Raw genomic sequence first — 27,799 nt, forward strand, 5'->3', positions numbered from 1 at the left:
CTTCATTTGATATTAATTTTCTCATCGGGATGCCTATTTTTTGCCCCATTTTATACACTTGGTTTTATTCTTTTATGAGATAGAAAGCCAAGCATGTGGCGTTTCTGTAACATGGTTGTCCCCGTGAACTTTATTCTACATTCCATTTTCCTGGCCAGGGCCATTTCAGAAGCTTTTACACCTGCACAGGCATCTAGCTAGTTTAAAACCCATTGAATAGGGTATGTGTTATGTTGCTCAGGTCCTCAGGCAACATTTTTAGGCTCTTGATGTTTTCCAGGGTTATATTACATTTTTACTCTCCAATATTACTCATTGTTTTTCTTTCAGATTGTAAAGGTAATATTTGTGCATTGGAGAAAATTTGTAAAATAAGGAAAAGAATAATGAAGGAATCCCAAATCACTCATAACCTCACAATCCAGAGATAACCAGTGTTAACATTTTGTATATATCCTTTACATATATATTGATTCTATATCATATAGTATTATATGCCTTTCTAAAATTGGGGCGATGCTCTATTAACAATTTGATGACCAGTTTTGTGAGTGTTTTAATGTAATCAAATGATTTGCTACAACGTGATTTTTAATGACTGCATGTATTTAACTAATCCCCTGTGTTTGGACCTGTAGCTTGTTTCCAGTTTTTTTGCTATTAACTAAAATAACACTGTAATTTTAAATCTTTGCCCACACTTTTGATGCTCATTTTCTGATTCTCTTTTATTTTTCCTGACATTTATTTTCTGCTATTTTAGAATGGTAGTGAGTGGAGGAACCTTAAGAACATGGAGTCAAACTTCCGCATTTTATGAGAGAAATCCCTGAGGCACAGAATTAGTAGCAGGACTCAAACTGAGGTGTTCTATTTCACCCTATAGTGTATAGCAGTGATTTTCAAACTGTTAGTTTTCGGAGCAATTTAGTAGGTTAGAAACAACATTTTTAAATTAGGAAGTAAAATAGAATAAAAAGTATCATAGTCCTTCCTGTGTGGGAAGGGTAAGTATTAACTCATGACATGTGTGAGTATGTGTGTATGTGTGTGTTGTGTCACCATCTAGAATGTATAACTTACTACGGGTTGCATTAAAAAAAAGTTTGGGAAGCACAGATTTAGAGAGTCAATGCCTTTGATAAACATGTTAATCCACATTACGAAAGACACTAGCTGTGGGAGGGGGCAGTAGTTAATCTTGAGTTCAGAAGAAACACCAGTAGATCTTGTTGAAAATTGCTCTTTAATGGTCAGAAAAAATATAATACTTTAATTAGATGTATGATCTGGTCTCCTAGTTACTAACCACAGTGGCCCTTTTGGGTTGACATAGATTCATGACATGGAACAGATTTGAAATGCCTTCATCAGGTTAAAATAATCAGTGGACTTTACTCACTTAGTTTGAAAAGCTAATGTTAAGGGGCTTGTTTGTTATGCTCAGCTTTGCGGCTTGATCATAGTTCTCTGACTCCCTTAAGTAAAGCCCTATCTAGGGAAATTTGATGAAGGGAATGATTCATTGAAATCTCGAAGAGATGTCAATCATCTGACTTTACGTGTACTATCCATTTAGTAATGTGAAGATTTTCTACATAGGCCAGTGCATGGGTTCTCAGTACACATGATAATGGTGATGCTGGTACTAGTACTGCCACTACCAGCAACAGCCAAAGCCAATTTACATAGGTTGTTCAAGTCTACTCCTTTATCTCAGACCTCTGCCTTTCCTGTCTTCTTTTGTGCTGTTTGTGTGTCTATGTGTATGTATTTGGGGGCACTGAAATACATATTGCTTTTATTTGAATTGCAATTTTTTCTAAATAAGTGTTAGAAATGTTGTGCCATATATAAAAGGTATCTATGACAAAGCTATCAAGTGACTTGCTGTAAAATACTGAAAGAGGAAAAAATTAAAAATGGTGTCCACTCTGAAAATAATAAGTTGATATAAACATCAAATATATGCAGTTGACCGTCCTTCTTCTTATTTCCTTTAGCTAATGATGATTTGGCATTTATTTTTAATGATTTTAATGAAATCTTAAGAATTACACAAAATTCAGGGAAATGTGGTCACCTGTTCACCTTGGAATGCAAACCTACACAGATTTTAACAGTGGCTTTATGGGCTCTCCTCATTTTCTTCTTTGTTTCTCATTACCTAAATAATACTTGATTTATTGATTAGATTTCCCCCATGTCATCATTTTTCACTTTCTTTTTTATTTTTAGATTTCTTTCAATATTGTTATAAACTTTTAACAAAGACTTCCCTCAACAGTATTTAATAATCAATTATTTACCATTGTTTTAATTTCAAAAAATTATATATTTTTATTGATTTCAGAGAGGAAGGGAGAGGGAGAGAAAGAAACTTCCATGATGAGAGAGAATCATTGATTGGCTGCCTTCTGCATGCCCCTACTGGGGATCGAGCCTGCAACCCAGGCATGTGCTGTTGATCGGAATAGAACCCAGACCCTTCAGTCTGCAGGCTGATGCTCTAGCCACTGAGCAAAACTGGCTAGAGCTTAATTTTAATTTTCAGTGAATTGTTGTTAAAACTTAAGATTTCAACATTAAAATTAATCTTTTAATTGTGAAGGTAATCTCCGCACAATAATTGAAAAAACTATCAATTTTTTTTCTTCTTTCAGTAAGTGAAAATAACATTTGCATTGGTATGTTTTATCCTGTTCTTTGCAAACATTGCTCTGACCACAGCTTCTCTTGTTAATAGCTTCCAGTGCACTAGTTCTCACTCTAAGCGGCCTAAGAATGAGGAGGATGAGGAAGTGTCAGCTGCAGTCGATGGGGCACAGGGCCCTACCCCTGACCCAGACCCAGATGACCTCAAAGTCAGTGAACAGCCAGAAGCAGCAGTGAAGCTGGAGAACATAGAAGCACCTTCAGAGGGAGTGGCCTTGGCTAGGAGGATGCAGCTGGACCAGAATCTATCAAATAATATCGGGCTCTCAGGTGAGAAGCTGGCTGATTTTTTCACATATAACTAGTAGATGGTTGATGATCTTGTGCCTTTGATCTATGTTCACTGGGACAGATATGTCACTTTTCCACATAGCTTAACCAAGAAGCCTTCTAGAGTAATGGGGCAATTCAGTCAGGAAGCTAAGGGAGTGCTGCAAAGGTCATGAGCACCCGTGCTACATGGAGTGGAACTGTGAGACATACAGCCAGCAGGGCCTGTGTGGTTTAATAAAAAAGGTTCTAAAATGGCCTACCTAGTTTGGCTCAGTGAATAGAGCCTTGACCTGCGGTCTAAGGGGTCCCAGGTTCCATTCCAGTCAAGAGCATATGCCTGGGTTGCAGGCATGATCACCAGTAGGGGGTGTGCAGGAGGCAGCTGATCAGTGATTCTCTCTCTCTCTTTTTTTTTTTATCTTTTCTACATCACTGTTTTATTTATTTATTTATTTTAATTAAATCTTTATTGTTCAGAGTATCACATTTGTTCCTCTTTTTTCCCCCCCATAACTCCCCTCCTCCCAGTTCCCGCCCCACCCTCCGCCCTCACTCCCCACCCACTGTCCTCATCCATAGGTGCACGATTTTTGTCCAGTCTCTTCCCGCATCTCCCACACCCCTTTCCCCCCCAAGAATAGTCCATTCCCTTTCTATGTCCCTGATTCTATTATAATCAACAGTTCATTCTGTTCATCAGATTATTTATTCACTTGATTCTTAGATTCACTTGTTGATAGATGCATATTTGTTGTTCATAATTTGTATCTTTACCTTTTTCTTCCTCTTCCTCTTCTTAAAGGATACCTTTCAGCATTTCATATAATCCTGGTTTGGTGGTGATGAACTCCTTTAGCTTTTCATTATCTGTGAAGCTCTTTATCTGACCTTCAATTCTGAATGATAGCTTTGCTGGATAAAGTAATCTTGGTTGTAGGTTCTTGGTATTCATCACTTTGAATATTTCTTGCCATTCCCTTCTGGCCTGCAAAGTTTCTGTTGAGAAATCAGCTGACAGTCATATGGGTATTCCCTTGTAGGTAACTGAGTTTCTTTCTCTTGCTGCTTTTAAGATTCTCTCTTTGTCTTTTGCTCTTGGCATTTTAATTATGATGTGTCTTGGTGTGGTCCTCTTTGGATTCCTTTTGTTTGGGGTTCTCCACCCTTCCTGGACCTGTAAGTCCATTTCTTTCACCAGGTAGGGGAAGTTTTCTGTCATTATTTCTTCAAATAGGTTTTCAATATCTTGCTCTCTCTCATCTTCTGGCACCCCTATAATTCTGATGTTGGTATGCTTGAAGCTGTCCCAGAGGCTCCTTACACTATCCTCGCATTTTTGGATTCTTTTTTCATTTTGCTTTTCCGGTTGGGTGTTTTTTGCTTCCTCGCATTTCAAATCATTGACTTGATTCTTGCGCTCCTCTGGTCTGCTGTCGGGAGTCTGTATAATATTCGTTATTTCAGTCCGTGTATGCTTAATTTCTAGTTGGTTCCCCAATATAACATTGAGGGTCTCATTAGTTTTCTTGTAGATCTCATTAAGTTTATCGGCGGCTTCTAAACAGTTCTTGAGAGACCTTAAAAGTGTGGTTCTGAACTCTATATCTTCCATTGACAATTTTGTCCTGTTTCTTTGTCTCCGCATTTTGTTATGCTTTCTTGGTGCACCCCCTAGTGGTCTTTGTGCGCAGTCTTGTAGTTAAGCTTTGATTGTTGTAGCTAATACCATGGAGGGTTTGACCTCCAGGCCAAGTGGCTGTGAGAGTCAGCTGTGTCTGCAGTGAGAGAACTTCTGTCCTCTTGGGAGGTGTTAATCTAGCCTTTGCCTGAGGCTGTCTGGCAAATGCCTCTGTGCAGGGCTTGGGCGGGGCGGGTCGCACAGGATCAACATGGTGGGCCAGAGAGAGCAGTTATGGCGGCTCTCAGTCCTGTCCCCAGGGGCTCTGCCTCTCTGAGTCCCAGCAACCGCTGCAAACCTCGGAGAGAAAGCTGCACTCGCTCTGACCGAAGCCAGACAGTCCCGTTTCTCCCGTTTGAGTCTGGGTCCCTAAAGACTCGCCCGTATCTGGAGCTCAGAGTCTGCGACTCCCTCCCAATTGAAAACGCCAACCGCGCCCTCTGCCGCCAGCGTGCTCCGCGCACTCCGCACCTCAGAATTTGACTTCAGCACTGCGCCTCCTCTGAGTGTCCGTATGCGTTTCTCTTTCCTCCTAGTTGTAGGACTTCCACTTAGCCAGCGTTCCTGTGGTTCTGGGTGATGTCCGTTCCGTCTTTTAGTTTCACTTTTGAAGTAGTTGTTCAAGGCAGCAAACTCCGGCATTAACCTATGCCGCCATCTTGGTTCTCCCCCCAGTGATTCTCTCTTATCATGGGTGTTTATCTCTCTCTCCCTCTCCCTTCCTCTCCGAAATCAATAAAAAATATATTTAAAAAAAGATTCTAAAATGAAAAAAAATACTTTTTGTGCAACTCAATTTACAATATACGCTACATTTTTAGAAAGCTTCTCTTGAGCTCATATGGAATAGAGAAAACCAAACATAGGTAATTCTTAGTTTTGACTTAATTTTAAGACAAAAAATAAAGAATAAGGTTTTAAAAAAGAACAACAGTTTATGTTGTTCATTATATTCTACAAATGAGTGAGATCATATGTTATTTATCTTTCTTTTTTTTTTTTTTTTTATCTTTCTTGATCTGGCTTATTTCACTTATAAACTGATGAACAAAAATAGATTCAGAGACATAGAAGCACCAGACAGACTGTCAAACCTTAGAGCAGTGGTTCTCAACCTGGGCTGCACATTAGAATCACCTGGGAATCTTTTTAAAATCCTGATTTTGGGGCCTCATCCTCCGGAAATTGTGTTTCTTTGTTATGGGGTGGGGCCACAACATTAGTAACAAAGAAACAGAATTTCTGGAGGATGAGGCCAAGAAATCAGGATTTTAAAAAGATTCCCAGGTGATTCTAATGTGCAGCCAAGGTTGAGAACCACTACCTTAGAGGGAAGACAGGGGTGGGTAGAGGGGTGGGGTGTGGGAGGTAAGAGAGCAACCAAAGGACTTGTATGCTTGCATATAAGCATAACCAATGGACACAGACAGTGTGGGATGAGGGCGTGTGCTGGGGCGGAGTAGTCAGGGAGAGGTCAATGGGGGAAAAAGGAGACATATGTAATACGTTCAACAATAAAGAATTAAAAAAAAATAAAAAAGAACAACAAATGTTACTTAGTCTTGGGAAATGGTATGTGTAGTCCCTTAGCTGTTTCTCTATCCTAAAGCCATCATTTGCAAGTCTCAACTACTTTACTTTTTCCCCTGAAACTGCATATATCTCTGAAACTGCTTTAACACTTTGGCGCTTTAATATGTGTTGAGGCATTTGTCCTTTTACTAATCGAGCTTATTGGTAATTCCTATCTTCTTCTTGTACCGCTCCACCAGTCTGTCTTTCAATTGTAGACTCTTCGAATCCAGCCATTTCCTTCCCCCGCCCCGCCCTGCTTTCTCCTCCTTTAAGACACCATTATCTCTTGCCTGGGTTATTGTAGAAATTGCTTCCTTCCTGTTTTGCCAGTGTCCACTCTAGAAACCTCTGCTAATCAGTTCTCTATATGGCAGTGATCTTTGAAAACTACTAGCTTGCTTGCTTATGTATTCATTTATTTATTTATTTCTATGTGGGAACATTCATTAAAGCTGGGGACAGTAGAATGAGAAAGGGCTTAGCATAGAAGAAGCAATGGAGAGCCTAGGCTGGGCTGCCCTAGCTCTCTGGGCAATTAGAGAAAAGGGGGCTTTGGGATCAGGTTCAGGGGTTAGTGTGGTACAAGGGGCCACTGCCCATTGCTCCCCTGGTTGCAAGCCTCATAGGGTCCTTTAGGGTTTAGGAGGTGCATATCTGTGGGGAAGGAGAGGGGAAAGGAACTGGTGGGGCTACTCCCCAGAAGGTGAGCATGCGCTGCTGGCTCCTTTGTCTTGTGTAGCTTAGGTCTTATCCCCACTTCTTTCTTTTTTATTCATATTTCACTTACAGTGTAAAAAAAGTCCTTATCATAGTCCTAATTCATCTGACCTTCAGCTGCTGCTCCATGCTCATTACCTTTTGCTCTTGAAATGTCTTTATTAATAGAGTTTAAATCATAGACCTTTCTTTAGTGAGTTTATACTTTAGTGGAGAGCCAGCGTGGTAAGTGCCATGTTAGAGATTGCATAGAATGTTGCTGGTATAACAGGGAAACACCCTGAAGAGACAGGAGGCTGGACAGGCAGTGTTTCTTGCAGTAGGTGGTATTGAATTGACTTCAGATAAATTGATAGGAGGTAGGAAGGTGGAGCAGGCAGAGAAGGAAACAGCACAAGCAGTGCAGAGGAGACGGTTATGCAAAACATATGGCTATTTGTTTATAGTCTGTTACCATAGTTTAATTACTGGGTCATTTAGGCCAAGGGCACACAGTTTTATTACACATTTTCTTGCATTTTAACCTCAGGTTTAGATACCTGGCAGAGCACTTAAATAGAAGATGTGTCTAGGTTCAGCACCACAGCTAGTATGTGACAGGTGAAATAATGCATGTGTGTGTGTAAGGGAGGGAGGAGGGTGAATAGAGATGGCAGTGGAGCAGTGCTTATGATCATTGCATGATACAGCATTAGTGTAGGAAATAACTTTTACTGTATCTACTTAGCCTTACATGTGCTCTTTACATATATCCTCTGACCTGGAATGTTTCCTCAGTAGCACCTGTTAGCATCATATATTAGAATATAATTCTTATTTTTAGAAATATTAAAATTGATATTGCTTTGGATAATTATTGTTGTTCTCCTGGCTTTTGTCTGTAGTAGAACCTCTTTCTAATCCCTTATTTTGTCGATAAGTATATTCTTTTGCCAAACTCCAAGGTCTCACCTTAACAACTATGAAGGCTGCATGATGCTACCATGACCTTTTCTACCTTTGTCTGTGGAAATTTACTAGTACAGGGGAAGTTGGAAGATAGAAAGTTAGTTGAGAATAGTTTAACAATTGTACTCACTAATAACACAATGCAAGATTTATGAAGTCTTTTGTTTTACTCCTCAGGAAACAGCTGCTTAAGTACATCTGTGAAGGAGGAAATAAAAACTAAGGATGACCAAGCCTGTGCCATAATTCCATCTTCGAACACCAGAGAAACTGCTGATTCTATATCTGTTGGCCATTTGACCCCCAAGGAATCAGACCCACCCAAACATCCATGGTCAAAGTTACCAGAGTTGTGCTCCTCAGTGCCTGAGAGTAACAGTTGGTTGACAGAAGGAGAGGGCAGTAATGTGGAAAGCCGTGTGAGTGGCCTTGAACCTGGGGAAGTCCCAGCGGTCCCCAGTGGAGAGAGGAATGGTTTCAGAGTCCCCAGTGTATGTGGCAATGTCTGTTTTTACTGTATTTATTGTGTGATTAGAGGACTTTCTGAAAGCTGTGCTGTGCATCTGAATCTTGCTATAGGCCAGAAATAACATTTCACAATGTATGGGTCTTCATCATATTTTCTTCCATGATTGGGAGGTAAGCCTTCTGTGAGCTCTGGCTCCCATGGTGATAATTCAGAAAGCATAGAACTTTTTGCCACTTTTTTTTGGAGCTTAATTTTATTTTTAAATTATTATAAAATTAAACTCTTTATTTTGAGATAATTATACATTCATATCTATAATAATAAAAGCATAATATGCTAATTAGATCAGACATCCTTCCGGACGACCATCTGGACGAAGCTGGGCTGCGAGAGAAGTCCAGGTCCTGGTTGCCTACTGGCGGCCAGAGGGAAGCCCGGGTCCTGGCTGCCAGAGGGAAGCCCAGGTCCTGGGTGCCAGAGGGAATCCGTGCCGGCAGTTGGGGGAAGGAAGGCCTACTCTTGCACGAATTTCATCCATTAAGCCTCTAGTGTACTTATAAGAAATAGTACAGAAAGCTCCTGTGTAGCCAGTTTCCCCCAATAGTGACTTCTTGAAAAACTATACGAAGATATCACAGTATATTGACATTGATACAGTCAAGATACAGAGTCGTTCTATTACCTGCAATGTTAACCAGACTGGAGATGAGTTACCTTCAGGGCTTTGATCTCCTCCTGCCAACAGTTAATTCCTTTAAGTCCCATAGCTTCTACTTTAACAGTAGACTCCCCTGGTCATGCCTCCCCCTGATATGTTCCTCATGGACTCTGATTCCAGGGCGAGGCTGACCTTTCTGGCCTTGCCCACTACCAGAAACAGGCCATTTACCTCTTGGAAAACTCAAGACCCCTCTCCATTCTATCTGTTTGCATAGGACCGCCCTGTTTTTCATATGTTCTCATATGATGTTAATGTCATATGGTTTCAGCATAAACTGTTGCTGTGACAATAAGGTTGTGAGTGGATCAGGCAATCACACACTCTATGTATAGTGATTATCAGAATTCATTAACCTCTTTGACCTGTATAACTTGATGAAGGAATTCAAGTGGATGAGTAAGAAGAGCCTCAATTGTGGGAGCTGATAGAGTGGGCCCCTGAACAGACCCACTTCTTCATTCCTCCTTTTCATTTCAATCACCACAGTCCTTTTCGTCTCTTTGAGTAGCAAGGGAGATTAGATAAGGAAATCCACTTGGAATATTTTACTTATAAGTAGTTTAAAAATGTTAAATAATATATAAATCAATTTTCTGATTTGATGTAAGAACCTTTATCATTTTATTTGTGATTATATATTCCTTTTTAAAAAATGTTTTTATTGACGAGAGAGAGAGAGAGAGAGAGAGAGAGAGAGAGAGAGACATGTATTTGAGAGACAAACAAGGATAGGTTGCTTCCTGTACACACCCCAACCAGGGATTGAACCTGCAAACCGGGTATCTGCCTCGACTGGGAATCGAACTGGCAACCCCTCCATAGGTGACACTCAACCAACTGAGCCACACCAGCCAGAGCAGGATTAGTACTCTTTTCTTACACCATGGTGTCAGACAGCCCCTCTAAGTAATACACATCCATCTCATGTTTGTGTGGTTTTGAGCAGTGTTTCTTCCTATCCAGTGTAGTACTATGTGTATGCTGGTAGCAATCAGCTGTAGTAAATCTTCTCAAGAAATATTAGGTTAATTTTTTTTTCAATATATATTTTATTGATTTTTCACAGAGAGGAAGGGAGAGGGATAGAGAGTTGGAAACATCAATGAGAGAGAAACATCGATCAACTGCCTCCTGCACACTCCTTACTGGGGATGTGCCTGCAACCAAGGCACATGCCCTTGACCGGAATCGAACCTGGGACCCTTCAGTCTGCAGGCTGACGCTCTATCCACTGAGCCAAACTGCTTAGGGCTAGGTTAATTTTTGAACATTGTCACTCTGTCTATAATTGGGCTCCATGGAATATGCCAAATATGTTACCACTTTACCTGTTATTCCTGCTGACCAACATACTCCTTCCTCAGAGACCTGAGTGCATTGTTTCTTCACTGCACTCAAGGGTTCACTCCATTGTCTCCTCACCTGAAAGGCCTTCTCCGTTGACCTGTAGGAAATAGCCCCGCCCTATCTCCTTCCATTTCTTTGTCCTATTTTATTTTTTCTTTACTGCATATTTGCTTATTAGTACCTGATAGAGATTTACTTTTTACTTGCTTATTGTCTGGGCTCCTCCCTTCTATAGAGCACACTCCTTGAAAGCAGGGGCTAGTGTACTTTTTCTTGTTGTATAGTAAGGGTTTAATAAATATTTTGTTGTTGACTAAGTTATAATTTCCCAAACCACAGATCCTGTTTCACTTTTCCTTTTTCTAGCTTCAATTAGAATGTGTTCACATGTTTTTTCAGCAAATCCTATTTTGCTGTCAGATGTCAGTGTAGTTTCTGCATTTCTGGCCATTGCTGTTTTAGCTAACAGGAAAATTTCTGTGAGTCCTTTTCCCCCAGTGAACTGTTGATATAAACCTAGTAATTTCAAACTCTCTATGGGAGTCTCCCTACCTTTTTCTTTTTTTGGATTGAATGGGCAAGAAAGCTTGTAAGTGGGTTCTGTCTGGAAGATGTCAGGGTATGCATAGCCTTTTTTCTCTACCCTTGAAAAGAAAATGTAGTTTACAGAACCCAGGACAAAAGATTTTCTATAAAATTTAAGTGATTTCAGCCCTGGCCTGTGTTTCTCAGTAGTTAGAGCATCAGCCCAAGCAAAACAGGGTCGAGGGTTCGATTCATGGTCAAGAACATGTACTGGGTTGCAGGTTTGTTCCCTGGCCCCTGTCGGGGTGCTCGGAAGGCGACCCATCGATGTGTCTCTCTCACATCGATGTTTCTCTCCTCCACGTCCCCCTCTCTTTTATTCTCTCTAAAAACCAATGGAAAAAAAAAATCCTCGGGTGAGGATTAACAACAAAGAAAAAGGTAAGTGATTTCAAGATGACTGTAATTTATCATATTGGAAAAAACCACTTTTGATTTCGTGTTTAATCCTCAGAGAAGTGATGATTCATGTCTGAATAAAAGGAAGTGTATGGGCTCAATTTGGCAGTGTGGTTTTCTGTGTGGATAGAAAGCAAAATAATATGCTATATATTCTCATTTGACCAGCATGGATGTGACCATGTGCCACAGTCCTATATTATTATGAATATATAACCCTAAATTTAAGTTAGTTTTAAAGAACGTTTGAAAACTTGCTAATTGCTAAATTTATTGCTGGATTGATAAGCCTACCCTGAACTACATACAGATAGTATTTTAATATGAAGTGGAAGGATAGTTAATGGAATTTTGGTAAAATAGCTAATAGAATGGATTCCTATTTTTTTAAAGTTTTACATTTTTTTTTTTTAAACAAAAGGGCTAACCTACGAGGTAAAAAAAAAGTACAAGAGTTCTTCATAATTAAATTGTTATAAATCATTGTTTTGTTTAAAACAAGTTTTTAACTGCTTGTGTTTCTCCCCCATTTTTTGTTTTGTAATCAGAGAATAGAGGGAGAAACCAAAACAGCTAAAAGTTGGCGCCATCCACTGAGCAAGCCTCCAGCAAGATCCCCAATGACTCTGGTGAAGCAGCAGGCAACTAGTGATGAAGGTAGGCTTGTGACATTTTCAGGATTTTAAACTTGAATCTTTTAAATTTATGAACACCATCTTGAGTAAGAAACTACATGGAGTATTTCCATATCCTTTTATACCTGGTATGTGGCCAAGCACAGGAGGAGGGTGATTGATAGCTGAGGTCTCAAGCAATGAGGGAACTCCAGAGGGGATTCTGAGAGAAATGACATCCAGATTGGAAGGGGAGAGCTAATGCTGGGTTCTTTGGGGGAAATACGCCAGGACTAGAGTGGATGTAGGGAAATTAGAGCTAAGACCACATAAGTCCCTCAGACACACAAAGCTGGACTCTTACAAGCTTGTATCCTTACTTAAGGATGTACTAGAGAAAAAACCAAACCACAGCTGTCTTGGCATAGGCAGAGGACAATTGGCCTTGATGCCTGGGTTTGGGCTTGTGTGAGGATAGGTGATAGGATAAGACGAGAAAGTTACCCTAGTAGTTCTTAATCATAGGACTACTATCACATTTATACTTTCTCATTCCAAGTCAGAAATTTAAAGTAAAAGTGAGTACTGCCTGTTGAAGCCTCCAGGGCATCTAGCAGAAGCAATTGCCAAATCTATTTGAACCCACTTTGAAGAGGAATCTGGTTGACTCATGGACAGTAAACTCTCTGACTGGAGTCCTGGCTTTGTCCCTTATAAGTTTTTTGCCTTTGGACAAGTCCTCTCTCTGGCTTCAGTTTCCTTTTGTGTAAAATATGAGGACTGGTCATTAATTATTAGGGTTCCTAATCTTCAGGTTCATGAGTAGATTTTTGGCACTTCAACTATCCTGAAATAACTTGTGGTAATATGCTGAGCTCATCACCATTGGACTAAATTTCTGTTTGTTACTCTTCAACTATAATTTTATGATTTTTAGAATAATTATTCAGAAAGACTGAAAGATGGTGGTACCCATCCATACTGCATTCACCCAAGTGCAGAGGTGACCCACCTACAAGTTTGAAAATTGACAAGTTCAGATTAAAACCTTGGTTATGGTTCTGATTTTCTGTAATCTGAGCGCTGTCTGGATAACTTTTTATAACTCATCAATTCAGCAAGTGCAACACTGTAATGAGTTGTTAAGCATCTCTTTGAAATTAAAGACAGCTTAGACCCTGATCCCTATCTCTGTAATGTTTGCATGCCTTGAGAGTTTGATTAGGAGGTTATTTCAGGCTTTGTAACAGCAATTTAGTTTTTGGACAGTCTGTCTTTATTAATATTATAATTCATTTAGTAATGGATTAAATATTTGAATACAAAGATGGAAGAGATGGAAATTGATGCTTTAATTAGAGATTATATTGGTGTTTAACCATTATTTAACCCATTTAATCTAGGTTTTCAGTTATTTTAAAGAATAAAATGTATACATTTAAGTGCAGTTAAGTAAGGAAAATCTCAGGAACTCAAGTCTGACACAGTTTGATTACTTTCCCAATGGTTTTCTCTGTTTCACACTCCTTTTATTAAAGCTCTCATGTTTATGACGAAGTTGAATACTAAACCAGTGTATATTCCAAAAACTAGAACTACCCACTGATTTCACTTTGTTGGAGATTTTTGTTTTCTTCTGGGATTGCCTGATATTCCCTGTGTCAATAGTCACTGTAAGTGCTATTTCTGGTGCACAAGCAGACTCTTGGGCACTTTCCACTTACTCCTCACACAAGGTACATTGTCTAGAATTGGCTGTTTCACTTTACCTTTGGTAGATAGATATTTTGGGGAGAATTATGCCCTCCTGCCCCTGGCATGCTATAGCTCCTTCCTTTCTGAGAGTATTGGTATAGATTTGTTGGTCTTCATTTTATTTATTTTACTTCAAGGTTTTATTAAGGATATATTGACCAAATGTAATAATGAAGTCATTTATTGATTCAGACTTTATAAATGTTATTTTAAATATTAAATGAAATGAAATTTCCATTTTAAATATTAAAAGCACCATTTATTTGTTTTGCTGGATAGTGATGGGCACTTGACTCTGTTTTATGGTAGGGAACCTAGGACCTGCTGCCTTCTAGCCTCTCCTTGGCTGTTAATGGCTTCTCCTTTGAGAGCTAAATCATGGAATCTCTAAGGCTCATCAGATGTTTACTCTTCTGTATGGTGAAATGGTTGGATTATTAGTGATCCCAAAGTTTCATTCAAACTCTAAAGGTCTTTGATTCTTTGAAATTATATTAGGAGAGGATACTATATAGTCCTCATGCGCCGTGCTAGCCTTCATTGAAAAGCAAAATAGTGAAGTATAGGAACATCCCTAATCAATAAGTGTTTCCCTTCCGTAAAACTTCTGTTCTCTGCCAATTTTGAAAACAAATGCTGTTTTATGACTGTTGCATGTCATGCTCCAAATGTTATTAATTTTTATAAAATGATTTCTTTTTGTATCAATTCTTATTAACTTGAGGTAATATCATACTTTCAGAATGAGAACAGTTACATTTTCTGTTTGTTTAAGCACAGTTATATTTTCTGTTAGTTTAAAACAGCAACTTCAGCAGAGTACTTAGTAGATTGGCTTGGAATGTTTGTTGATAGATCACAGCAAATGTTTTCCTGCATTATGTGTACAATAAAACATTAGATGTTTTTGGCATTTAGATGTTATGGATATTTTATCTAGCACTCAGCTGTGTAGTAATAGTCAAGAATTCTCAGTTTAGCTTGGTTTTTTGCCCATAAATTATATTAGGAGCCCCATTGGCATTGACTTTTACTGTAATATAGGGGATAAAAATTAAAAACACCTTTCTTTTATTATGCTAGTGGCTTCACAAGGGTTTGATTGAATTAGAGGGAAAATGTTAGGTTTTTAACTTATATGGTTGCTTTCTATACTTTTCAGAATCACTCTTGAAACTTTTCTAAATGTGGTTGACATAAAGTCTTAGGTCTGAATGTGCTGAGAGCGTTGGGATTGTAAAATGATAGGTAAGACTCAGACTCTTAAATTCACATGTGCATTGTTGCTCTTAAAGTCTTGAAGGAAATAACAGGAACAGGAACAATTTTTGATACTGCAAGTGTGTGGTCATTCTATTCTTGAGATCTTGAAAAAAATAAATTACTACATTGGTTGAAAAGGATGAAATTGGTAATGTTTGATTTTTTTTTCCTACAAAACTGTAATTTTGTACAACTTAACTCAAATGTATTGCTTTACATTTTCTCAAACTTGTACACAACTCCCTTTCCTAGGAGACAAAGATGTCTTAACCATGCAGGGCATTGAATTATCTTTTATTTTGTACCAAATTTTCTCCATTTCTATTTCCACCTTTTGTTTGGTCATGGAACTAACAGTGAAGATCAAAAATAAGCATGCAAAGTTTGCTAAGTTTTTGTAGATTTTAAAATTTACTTTATGATTTCTTTATGATCTTCATTTTCCATATTTTGCCTCTGACTATTGAAAACTTAGTCCTGGGCTAGTAATGTTCTGTAGGCTGACATTTGGGGACCATTGTCATGGATTTTAGAAAGGGACTTTTCACTTCGTGGGAGGTAGGTGTTTGGGTTAAGTGCCATTTATAGGCTCCCAGAGAGTGAGTGGCTCACTTTATCATCATTTTAATTGTATAAAGTGTTGTTTTATTCTTTTTCTGTTTTTTGGGTCTTAGGTTCCTAGTTTTTGGGAAATGATGACATGACTTCATTTTATATATATCAAATGGACTTCTAAATTCTACACTGATGTCTGTTTTACTGCTGATGTTTTGTTTTGGGGAACCATTTTCAAGATCAAAATGTGTAGGAATTTTTGTTGTGCTAATCAAAGAGAGTAGAAACTTAACGAGAAAAGTTTTGCAATAATGGTACTAGTATGTGAACAGTTTTGAATATTATTAAAATATTTCCATAGTTGCCAAGGTCTTTTCTTGAGGAAATATACTTTACTAGAGGTCTGGTGCATGAAAATTCATGCACTTGGGAGACGGTCCCTCAGCCCGGCCTGCACCCTCTTGCAGTCTCAGACCCCTCGGGGGATGTCCACCTGCCGGCTTAGGCCCGTTCTCCGGGGGAAGGGGCCTAAGCTAGCAGTCAGACATCTGTCTGGCAGCCTGGGAGCCCTCGGGGGACATCCTTAGCACTGCCGAGGAGGCAGGAGAGGCTCCCGCCACTGCTGCTGCACTTGCAGCTGTCAGCCCGGCTTGTACCTGAGCAGAGCTCCCCCTGTGGGAATGTACTGACCACTGTGGGGAAGCTCCTGCATTGAGCGTCTGCACCCTGGTGGTCAGTGTGCATCATAGTGACCAGTCGTTCCCGGTTGTTCCACCATTAGGGCCAATTTGCATATTAGCCTTTTATTATCCTACTAGAGACCCGGTGCATGAAATTCGTGCAGTTGGGTGGGGGGGGGGGCCCTCAGCCCGGCCTGTGCTTTCTCACAGTCTGGGACCCCTTGGGGGATGTCCACCTGTGGCTTAGGCCTGCTCCCCCTGGGGATCAAGCCTAAGTCAGCAGTCAGACATCCCTCTCACAGTCCAGGGCTCTCGCTCCTTACTGCCTGCCTGCAGTGGAGGTGGGAGAGGCTCCTGCCACTGCTTCTGCACTTGCCATCCATGAGCCCAGCTTCTGGCTGAGCAGTGCTCCCGCTGTGGGAGCGCACTGACCACCAGGGGGCAGCTCCTGTATTGAGCATATGCCCTCTGGTGGTCAGTGCACGTCATAGAGACCCGTTGTTCTGCCGTTCAATTTGCATATTAGGGTTTTATTATATAGGATATAATAAAAGGCTAATATGCAAATAGATTGAATAGCAGAACAACCAAACAACCAGTCACTATGACGTGTGCTGACCACCAGGGGGCATGTGTAGAACATGGTGGGTGTTGGTCATGGCGGGATGGTGGAGCATGTGAGTGGGGGCACCAGACCAAGGCGGGGCACCGGTCACTGTCATTGGGGCAAGCCTCTGGTGGTTACTGAAAATTCTTTGCTCCTGTGTGCTGCAGTCCCACCTGTTGCTCACACCTGCTGCCGGTGCTGGCACTGCTTATACCCGCAGCTGGCACCAGAGCCGCCACTTGCACCCGCTGCCAGTGCCCGGCACAGCTCCCTATCACTCGGCATCATCAGCGGGTGCGAGCGGCGGCTGCCAGCCCTGATTGCCCCTGAGAGCTTCTCCATCTCCCCCTGCTCCTGGAGGGGTGATCGGGGCAGCAGCCATTGCTTGCACCATCTGACCTGATGGCCAGCATCAGCACTGCTAGCACCTGCTTCTGGCCCCGGCCCCAATAACTCTGCGCTGTCAGCAGGTGCGAGTGGGGCTGATGCATTCAGCGCATGGGAGTGGCAGCAGCAGGAGCAGGACTGCTGGGAGACAGGGCCATGGTGGGAGAGGCTGGGTGGGGGCTCAGAGAATGGGCTGAGACCCGCCCCTGTGCCTACAGCAGCCTCGCGGTCCACAGTTCCTTTTAAGGTGCACGAATTCGTGCACTGGGCCCCTAGTATAGGCTAATGCCTTTAAGTGAGTTATCTGTGAATCTGGGGGTAAGAATTTCTGTGGGAGAGGACAGTGAGTACAGAGGCCCCAAAGAGCAAGTAAGTGTGGCATGTTTGAAGAACAGCAAGAGGTATAGCTGATGGACCACCAGATGGTTTTGGATGTAGAATGACAAAATGGATATTTGCCGCCTTTCCTTTTCTTCTTTCTGTACATTCTCTCTATAGGCTAGTCCTTACCCTTGTTTCTCCAGTAGTTGGCATCTTGGCTGCCCTGCTTGGTAGCTGTTTTGTGTGATCTACCAGATGATGCCTCTTTTAGTTTTTGGGCCAGTATGTCTAAGGGTCCTGTTGTCCTTTACCTAGATGACCAGAACTCACTTTTAGGTAAGGGGAGCTTTTTCTTTTTTCAGGTAATTGCAACATGCTTATAGATCTTATTCTGCCATTTTTTTTACTTTGTATTATAGATGCTATTAATCGTTTAAGAAACTGGAGGTTTCTCCCATGGGAAATTTTGAACTCATTGAAGGCAGGAGACTATTTATTTCCAGGATCTGTCATATTGCCTAACACAATGTGAGTTGTATATGCTCACTCTTTCTTCACTTACCTTTGATTTGATGATTAGAATAAGTTCCTTTTGAAGCCATGTTGTCATCAAGTTTTCTAAAGATATGTCAACTTTCTGTTAGAAGTTTTCTTTTCCCTATCCGCACCAAGATATGGAAATTCACCATGCTGCTTTCTTCCTACTGTACATATTATTAGCAATTGCAATTTACAGTTTCTAAAGATAGATGGTGTTATCACTTTTACTGTTGAGGAAACTGAAGCTCAGAGACATTAATTCACTTGGTCAAGGTCACAAGGCTGGCAATTGGTAGATAACAGGCTTTAAATTATGTCTCATTCCTAGGTTTACACTCTTTCTACTTTATCACACTAGGAACCCTAATAATGGCTCAGTACTGATAAAAGAAGCTGAAGTGAGCACATATAAATGTCTGATAAGAACCAGCCATCTCTGTTGCGATAGTAGATCATCTGCAGTATTCCTTGTTGTTGTCCATGTGTATTGTAAGAATACACACATAGGTGAAATATGAGTGAATATTCTTTAAGAAATTTAAGCAGCATTGATAATGCCAAAGTTCTCAGTGAAACCCCCCAACCCTCAGAGGTATCATAAGTATCAGGGCATTGTTTTTAATAGGAAATTAGAAGGGGTGTGCTGTAATGTCACCACTTCTTAGTAAAATCATACGTAAAAAGCCTTGTAATTTTTTTTTTGTACTTGATATATTTTTTCTCTTTTGTACTTTGAACATACCTTTACAAACTTTAAATTCAGGGTTTTAAAAAAATCATTGAAATACAGCTTGACGACAGATTGTGTAATAGTTTGTATGAGAACAATAAAGTTTCCAAATTTGAATTTCTTTGTGTGTTTTTTTTGAGTAACTCATTCTTTCCCTCTTCCCCCCACCCCCAATTTCCTTTAGGACATTTGAAATTATATATATATAATGCCTCCCAGGGCTGAGATTTTGTTCAAGTACCTGAAAGATAAAAGATGCTGCTGTGTTTTTCATAGCAGAGAATAGTGCTATACCAGCCAAAACACATCACTGGAACCTAACCGCAGCAGCAAAATCATTGTGGTGACTGGCAAAGGGAAATTGTACTGTAACAGAGTTGATGGCTTTTCCCATCTGTCAGGCTCTACCAGCAAGTCCTGGCAGCAGCCCTTCCACAGTCACCCAAATGTTTTTCTATTGAGAAATCTACTTACATTGAGTAAGTAAAATTTATTAAAAAATCTTGTACTGAGAAGTGAATAAATCTGAATAGGACCTACCTCATATTATTCTGACCACATTTTTTTATACTTTAAAGATTATATCCTATATAATAAAACCCTAAAATGCAAATCGACCGAAGGGTGGAATGACCGGTTGCTATGATGTACACTGACCACCAGGGGGCAGATGCTCAATGAGGAGCTTCCCCCTGGCGGTCATTGCGCTCCCACAGGGGAAGTGCTGCTCAGCCAGAAGCCGGGCTTGTGGCTGGTGGGCGCAGCGGCAGTGGCAGGAGCCTCTCCTGCCTCCGTGGTGGCACTGGGGAGTACCAAGTCCAGCTTCTGCTCACGGCTGGTGAGTGCAGTGGCACTGCAGGAAGGCAGTAAGGAGCAAGGGGTCCTGGACTGCAAGAGGGGTATCTGTCTGCCAGCTTAGGCCTGATCCCCCTGGGGGGATCGGATGGGGCCTGGGCCAGCAGGAAGATATCCCCCAAGTGGTCCTGGACTGTGAGAGGATGCAGACCGGGCTGAGGGACCCTTCGCGCCCTCCGCGCGCGCCCCTCCCCTTCCCCCCGTGCATGAATGTCATGCACTGGGCCTCTAGTATTTTCATAATTATAAAAACTTACAAAACCCCTATCCTTTATTCCATACTTTTAAATATATTTTTTATAGCATTGACATCATTCTCTAGATAAGTCTTATGTCCTGATTTTTCCTCTAAGTTAATATTTATTTTTACTTAATATTATATGTTACCTAAAACGTGTTTATGTTATACTTCATTAATATTCTTCAAAAGTGCCCTTTCTAATGCTGGTATAATATGGCCATGCCATAATTATATATTTTTAAGTGGGTAGTTTTTTGGGGGATAGTTTTACAGAGGACATTGATCAAATTAACGTGCAGATTGACAGAAAAATAAGCAAAGTTGATATGTATGTACACATGGAGGATCCATAAGAATATGAGACCCAAGGACAAATCAGGCAGTTGAGGGATTTATATGCCATTTTGAGCTCAGGAGAAAGGATTGTGGTTCGAGACTTCAGAGTGCAGGAAGGTAATTCACATGGAGATGGAAAGTCAAAACTGTCCCCCATCCATACACACACACACACACACACACACACACTCACATACTCTCTCCCTCCATGCTTCCCTCCCTCTCTCCTTCCCTCTCTCCCAGACACACACACACGTGCACGCACACATACACTACAAGGTAGTCGAATATATATATATAATGACTCCATTGGTGCCACTGCCTTGATTCAAGTGAACGCATAGTTTTCCCCTCCATTGCTTTATATCACACATTACAAATGTTGACAGGGTGACAGACAAATAACAGCTTCATATTATCATAAAAGTATTTTTGACCATACAGAACCTGTGAAATTATGTGTGTTTGTCTCCTGGAGTCCATAAACTCCTTATCTTTGGAACTGCTCTTATACTATTAATTCTTATTTTGTTTTTGTTGGGAAAGAAGGGAATTTTATGCTGGTAATGTTTTCATGGGTCTCTCAGACTTTCATCACTTGTTTGTTGATATACTGATGATAGCCATTCTGACAAGTGTGAGGTGGTGGTAGCTCATGGTGGTTTTAATTTGCATTTTTCTAATGAAAAGTGACCTTGAGCATCATTTTTTATATGTCTACTAGAGGCCTGGTGCATGAAATTCGTGCACGGGGTAGGGTCCCTAGGCCTGGCCGGTGATCAGGGCTGATCTGTGGGGCAACTGGCGGGGTGATAGGAGGGCCCCCGCTGGCACCAGCCTTGGCCAGCCTGGTGCCACCTGCTTGCCGGCCCTGCCACCTGCCGCTGCTGGTCTCCTCCCTCTGTGGGGCAACGAGTGGGGTGATTGGGTGGCCCCCGCTAGCACCCACCTTGGCTGGCCTGTGGGCTGGGGGCAGCTCCTTCTGCCTCCTGGTGGTCAGTGTGCGTCATAGTGACCAATCGTTCTGCTGGTTGTTCCATGGTTTGGTTGATTTGCATATTGGGCTTTTAGGATTTGCATATTGGGCATATAGGATTTGCCATCTGTATGTCCTCTTTGGAGAAGTGTCTGTTCAGGTCCTCTGACCATTTCTTAATTGCATTTTTTGTTTTGTTTTGAGTTGTCTGAGTTCTTTATAAATTTTGGAATCTCTTATTGGATCTATCATTGGCAAATATCTTCTTCCATTCAGTAGATTGTCTTTTAGTTTTGATGCAAAAGCCTGATGATATATATATCAGAAAAACAGTACTAAGAAAAATGTTTTCTTCTAGGAGTTTTATGGTTTTAGGTATAATGTTTAAGTCTTTAATTCATTTTAAGTTTAATCTCTTTTTAGAAAATGTGTTTTTATTGATTTTTAGAGAGAGAGAGAGGGAAGGGGAGGGATAGAGAGAAATATCAATTAGAAAGAAACATCATCAACTGGCTGCCTCCTGCATTCCCCCTACTGGAGATTGAGCCTGCAACCCAGGCACATGACCTGACCAGGAATTGAACCAATGACCTTTTGATTGCTGGGTTGACGCTCAACCACTGAGCAACACTGGCTGGACTATTTTGAGTTTATTCTAGTATTTGGTATAAGAAGGTGTTCTAGTTTCTTTCATTTCTTTTTTGGGGGGCATTTATCTGTCCAATTTTCTCAAAGGGCTTAAAATTTAAATTCAGGTCTCTGGACTGACAGTTCCCTGTACTTGTTGCTGCCATGCTATTTTTAATGTATGGTATTACAAACTTAGTGTTCAGTGCATACTCTGGCTTGGGGAGCATCCAAACAGAAGACAGATGCTCTTGGGCCAGAGTACAGCCTCATCTTTGGAGGACAGCTATAGACCCGTGTCCTCTACCAGGTCAGTGTTGAGAGGGTTTGAGGACAAGCTCAATTTGCATAGGCTATCGTAGGTCAGGTCTTGCTGTAGCCCTTGCTCTGTGTCCATTGTCAGGAATTGTCCTTTTTCACCACTTCTTTTTCATTGTTGCTAGGCTTTTAGGAATTAAATACTATTTCTTCCATCCCTAAAAATATTTTGACGACTCTTCACATTAACTTATGACCAACTAAAGGAATAAGGGCGTCATCTGTAGCTTGTGTTTTAATCTTTTAAATAAAGTAAATGATATAATTAATTTATTGTATGTCAGTGGTAGCAACAGCTACTCAGATTTGGATTTCTTTTTTGTTAGATCCATTTTTAGTACATATGTGGGAGATATTGACCTATAGGTTAAAGATTTAATATTATTTCAAATTCCTGGTTAACTTTTCACTCCCATCTTTTATTTTTCAAATCTTAGTTTTTGTAGTAAGTATTCTGATATTACTTACTATAGGGAAACTGAGGTGGAAGCAGTTTATGTTTAGAGTAAGATTACCGCATTGCAAATTCAGATAGGCAAAGGTTGTTACCTTTTGTTGTGTTTTCAAACCATGGCCCCTGCCTGATTACTAAGCATTTTCCATGGTAACCAATTAACAATAATAATACCACCACCACCACCACCACCATGGAAGTAGGTGTGCTCCTTTTTGCTTTTGTTAGCTTCTTTAGAGTTATTTTCAGCCTCATTCAGCTCTTCTTGTTTTTTCATCTGAGCAAACCTCTTTTGATTTTTTCTAAAATAGGTAAGTCAACACTTCCAGGGCTGGTGCACATTAGTTCACAGGAACATCCATGCTTGGGAGTCAAGGACATTGTCCACAATATTTATTCTTAAGTCTGTGTCGGCTACTGGTGAGGAATTTTACAGTGTGCCACAGCTTGAGACACTTAATACTGGGCAGAGCTGTGGCTGCTGCCACCTGCTCTGATACACTGTCCTCTGCTATTGGCATGAAGAATTCTTTTCTCTTAACCTGTTAGGTCTTTCTGTATTTTTCTCCCTTGTAGAAAATGTTCCTAAAATGGTATTCTCATGGAGTGCATTTCTGTCCCTTTTATGTTAACAGATGCACATACTTAAGAAATTTGACCCTCTGGGGACATCATACTGAACAAATAAGTTTTGACATAGGAATTGTCTTTTATATCCATGTAATGACAGTATATTGCTTGGCATATGATAGATGCTCTGCAGATGTTATTTGTCATGAATTATTGAGCCCAAAAGTTAATTAAATGAAGTCCTCTAATTAATAAATTTATATAGAACCATGCACTACGTTAGGTGAGGAAACTATTGGTAAGCCAGCTATTGGGTTAGCAGATGCCTGTGCTGCCTGGAGATTGTCTCACACATATAAACTATTTTACCGTGGGAGGTGTTATGGTAGCAGTCGAATTATGGAAGTAGTGTAGTCAAAAGGAGGGAACAGGTTAGTTATTCCTGGCAGGGAAGGGGATGGTGTTTAAAGGAGGGTGGTTGTCTGGCCATCGGATCTGACCTAATCTTTGAAGATGAAGAGGATGAAAAGGAAACTTTTGTTACTCTTCTCTCCGAATCTACTTGAAAGATAAAATAGGTTTCCTGTCTGACTTTAATATCACAGACACTTTGGAATGTTTGCTTCTTTCATAACCAGGGTTGTTTTACCCTGGGTCTCATACTCACTGTGTTTTCATGCCCTGTCTCTTAAGAATTACTTGAGATTCCATTAATTGAGGAGGAAGTGGAAGAAACGGAGTCTTGGGCAAAGCCTCTGGTCCACCTTTGGCAGACAAAGGCTCCAAACTTTGTGGCTGAGCAGGAGTATAATGCAGCCATGGGCAGAATGGAACCACACTGTGCCATCTGTGCTCTCCTCATGCCATACTACAAGGTAATGAGGCTGGAGGGGTCATTGTCAAGGTTCCTATCACTGATGCACTCTTTCTGTGACTGTGAAAGCACAGTGAATCATTCTAAGGTAAGTATGAACATGCAAAGGAAGACATTCATATTTATGTAGCTAATGGCCATAGAGCCCAACCAGAATGTCTAAGTGCTACTTGAGAGACATTTCCCTGCCAGTGAATTACCACTTTTGAATAAATGATTGGCTTACTTATTGGCCTTGATTTATTTCAGTCAGGGGGAAGTGCCAACCTTTCTTTCCACCCCTTTCACCAAGAAACATAGAACTTAAAGCTTAACAAGAGAGATCGAGTCTCTGTTTTATGTTTGAAAATATCACTCTCAATAATATAAATGTTAGCTCTGGGACCACATTTAAGTGTCTCTTTATCTTCCCATGCAAAAGACACCACAGGATTAAATTCAAACTGAATTGTCCAGCATACACTCATCAGCCAGCTGTGCATGATGCCAGCTATGCATGATGTATTCAATATCATTCCATATCCATTATACTGATGGCATTTAGCTCCCCGAGGGCCACATTCTCCAGCTCCAACACAGACAAAATGATCTCTAGGAATCTAGTAAGGATGATGTAACTACATGATCTATTTTAAGGTGCAATAAAGTGTATTGATGTTATCATTGTGTTCCGGGTTATATTTTCACTAATTGAATCAGAAATATTCTCCTCAAGATCCATGTAAAGTAAATGCTTTTCTGTTCAGATGTTCAGAGCATGAAAATATGTGAAATCTCACATTTTCAGACCTTTGTAAATAGGAAGTAGGTTACTTGCTCATCTTTTAATGTGGCCCTGGTGAGTGACAAACACTTTTGTTTTCCTTTTAAGTCATTAAATTTCTGTTTTCTTGGAAAAACAACCTTTTATTGATTCTTATTTCTATATTGTAATCTGCCTATATATTTCCCCAATAATTAAAACATTCTCACAGAAATTATAAGATTTAGTGAAATTAATATCAGATCTGTGGAGATAATATGATAGTTATTAGAATTTCAAATAAACAGTAAACATTTTTCCATATATTTTGATAAGAGGTGACAATTTTGTTTTGCACATTATATTTTTTATTTAATGACAGTTGCCAGATCTTTCTGTCTTGATGTTTTCAAACTGTGTCCAGAAGCAGAAGCCTTCAAAAACTCTCTCAATACTTTTGCGCAGACATAAGCTTAGGTCTTTATAACACTCCTATTAGGTGTAACTGGGTAAGATTCTTCAATAAATGAAACCAGTTCTGTTAACCAAGTGCAAATAAAGAAGTGAAAAAAAATTCATCAGAAAAACTGATGCTTTCCATGAACTATTTATGTAAGAACATAGTTTTAGTAGCTCAGTACTTTCTTGTACAAGCAGATGCACAGAATATCTTCTTGTTCCTATAGCTTAGCACCTGATGGGAGCCTGAGGCAGAGCATTAGGAAAAAGCTAGTAGTTGGGTCAAGGAGAACAAAAAGAAGAACAGAAGCTGAAAGTTAGTGGATGGAACAGCTGTTAGTAGATTTGAGTGGCATAACAAATGAGTTCATTTCCATGTTTTTCACTCACGTGGAAATACTGTGTTTTTCAGCCAGAGAGCAGCAATGAAGAAAATGATTCTAGATGGGAGACAAAATTAGATGACATGGTTGCTTCGGGAGGAAAGACTAAGCCCCTCATTCCAGAGATGTGTTTTATTTATAGCGAAGAAAATATAGAATATTCGCCACCTAATGCCTTCCTGGAAGAGGATGGAACAAGCCTTCTGATTTCCTGTGCAAAGTGCTGTGTACGGGTTCATGCAAGTAAATGAATCTCTCATTCATCAATCATTGGCTTTTTAGTGCTTCACAGTCTTTATTTCTTACACCTATGTAACCTGCCAGGTCTTTGGCATTGAACTATTGGTATATTAGGTCATTTTTTCTCACATTTTAAAAAATGAAACTATGAGTAGGTATAATCATTCTTTTTTCTCCAGTTTTATACAATACCGAATCACAGGGTTTCTCTTTGTTAGTGTAGTATGAATGGTTTATAATATAATATATACTGTATTTACCCCAGTGTAATACCAATCTTACATTATGTTTGAGATAGTCTTACTGTCTGTCATGTATTTATTAATCAGCTACTATTAGCTTCCCTCAATATTTGAACATAATCTTCTTGAAATATAACTATAGCAACCTTCTTATTGTATTTATATCAATTCATAACATGTATTCACACATACACTCACCCTACATTATTATATGTATGTCAGAGGCAAAGCATCATTTCACAAAAAAGCTAGGATTTTAATCTTGACTTCTGAATATACTAGCCATGCAGTTTAACCATAATATTTCATGTGCTTGAACTAAACATTTTATGATTTTGCTTAACTATGATAGGCTTTTCTCTTTGGGTAATTACACTTCTGTTATTTTCTCTTCCTATCTCAAATTTTATAGAAATGTGATATTAAAAATTACTCATTTAAATCTTTGAAAACCTTATTTCAAGAAGTCAGATTAACACATTTGTTGGTTCTGCATAATTGCTATTTGTGTTGGCATCATCAGCTACCTTCTTACATAGTTCTTTTGAGTCAAGCATGTACAGAATAGACAAGTGGAATTGAACACATCCCTTTATCACTAAATATGAATTGTGTATCCTCTGTCCCTATCACTGAAATTAAAGCTAGTTAAACATAATATTTGAAATCTAATTTTAAATTACATTAATTTCAAATATTGTCAAAGTTTGTTTTATTTTAAAACTTCTCCAAACTTTGTTTCCTGAATTGCAACTTATTTTGAAATATGTTTTGCATGAGTAAAGAGGTAGACAAGAAAGTTTGAAGTTTTATTATTGCCCATTCAGGAATTATCAGTATTCTCTACAATAACTATTGTGAGCATTAGTTACTGTTAATACCCACACTCTCATATTTTCTGGAACTGATATCCATGAGAACCAAAAGTATCTTTGTTTTGTTCTAAGAATCAAAAACTGTAGGGTAGGTAGTGTCTTTTATTTAATCAGTGCTAACATGTGGAATATTGTCACAATGCAAAATACCTAATTCTTTAATCCATATTAATATTTTGTAGGTTGTTATGGTATCCCTTCTCATGAAATCTCTGATGGATGGTTATGTGTCCGGTGCAAGAGAAATGCATGGACAGCAGTAAGTAGCTTGTGTTAATATCTCTTAGCTCTTCTCACTTCCTCCACTGTGGATACATTTCAATCTAGTGGTAAGGTAAGATTATACACATGCTTTTGTGTACAATTCTACACTTACTATATTTCTAGTCTTCTCTTTTATGTCATCCTATGTGTTGCTTATAGTCATTGTAGAAATATTAAGTAAAGTTTTAGGTGTCACTTCTTATCTCTGGAACCCACAGAGATTGCCAGTTTGTCAGAGCAGGTCCAAAATATTGTCCTATTCTGCAATTCTTGAAAATAAGTATTCAAGGTGGGGATCTTCTCTGGGGAAACCATACTCATACATAACTCTTCAACTAGCCCGTGGACTTCCCCATTTATTTATTCTTATATGCATACTTTGAGTTCTACTCTTTTTGAGTTCTACTCTTGGTCCAGGCATTTGCTGTGACCTTGAGACAGAATCTTCAACAACAAATCCCTCT

At 39.8% G+C, this 27,799-nt stretch overlaps 1 protein-coding gene across 11 annotated transcripts in view; it reads left to right on the forward strand.

The window, feature by feature from the left end:
• The window catches only part of KDM4C (lysine demethylase 4C), a 335,140-nt gene that overhangs the window by 175,935 nt on the left and 131,406 nt on the right, over window positions 1–27,799 (forward strand). For 10 of the 11 annotated variants that reach the window (XR_004971309.1, XM_036331125.1, XM_036331127.1 and 7 more), the window contains 6 exons: window positions 2,747–2,985; window positions 8,084–8,397; window positions 11,976–12,084; window positions 23,950–24,131; window positions 25,744–25,957; window positions 27,254–27,330. Coding sequence is in view for 10 of the 11 variants with exons in the window: in XM_036331125.1 (XP_036187018.1) it covers window positions 2,747–2,985; window positions 8,084–8,397; window positions 11,976–12,084; window positions 23,950–24,131; window positions 25,744–25,957; window positions 27,254–27,330 (1,135 nt within the window). In the remaining variant the exon portion in view is untranslated. The remainder of the gene's footprint in view (window positions 1–2,746; window positions 2,986–8,083; window positions 8,398–11,975; window positions 12,085–23,949; window positions 24,132–25,743; window positions 25,958–27,253; window positions 27,331–27,799) is intronic. The other variant, XM_036331120.1, reaches the window with a different exon arrangement.

The sequence above is a fragment of the Myotis myotis genome, unplaced genomic scaffold (assembly GCF_014108235.1).
Source record: "Myotis myotis isolate mMyoMyo1 unplaced genomic scaffold, mMyoMyo1.p scaffold_m19_p_12, whole genome shotgun sequence".
NCBI classification, from domain to species: Eukaryota; Metazoa; Chordata; class Mammalia; order Chiroptera; family Vespertilionidae; genus Myotis; species Myotis myotis.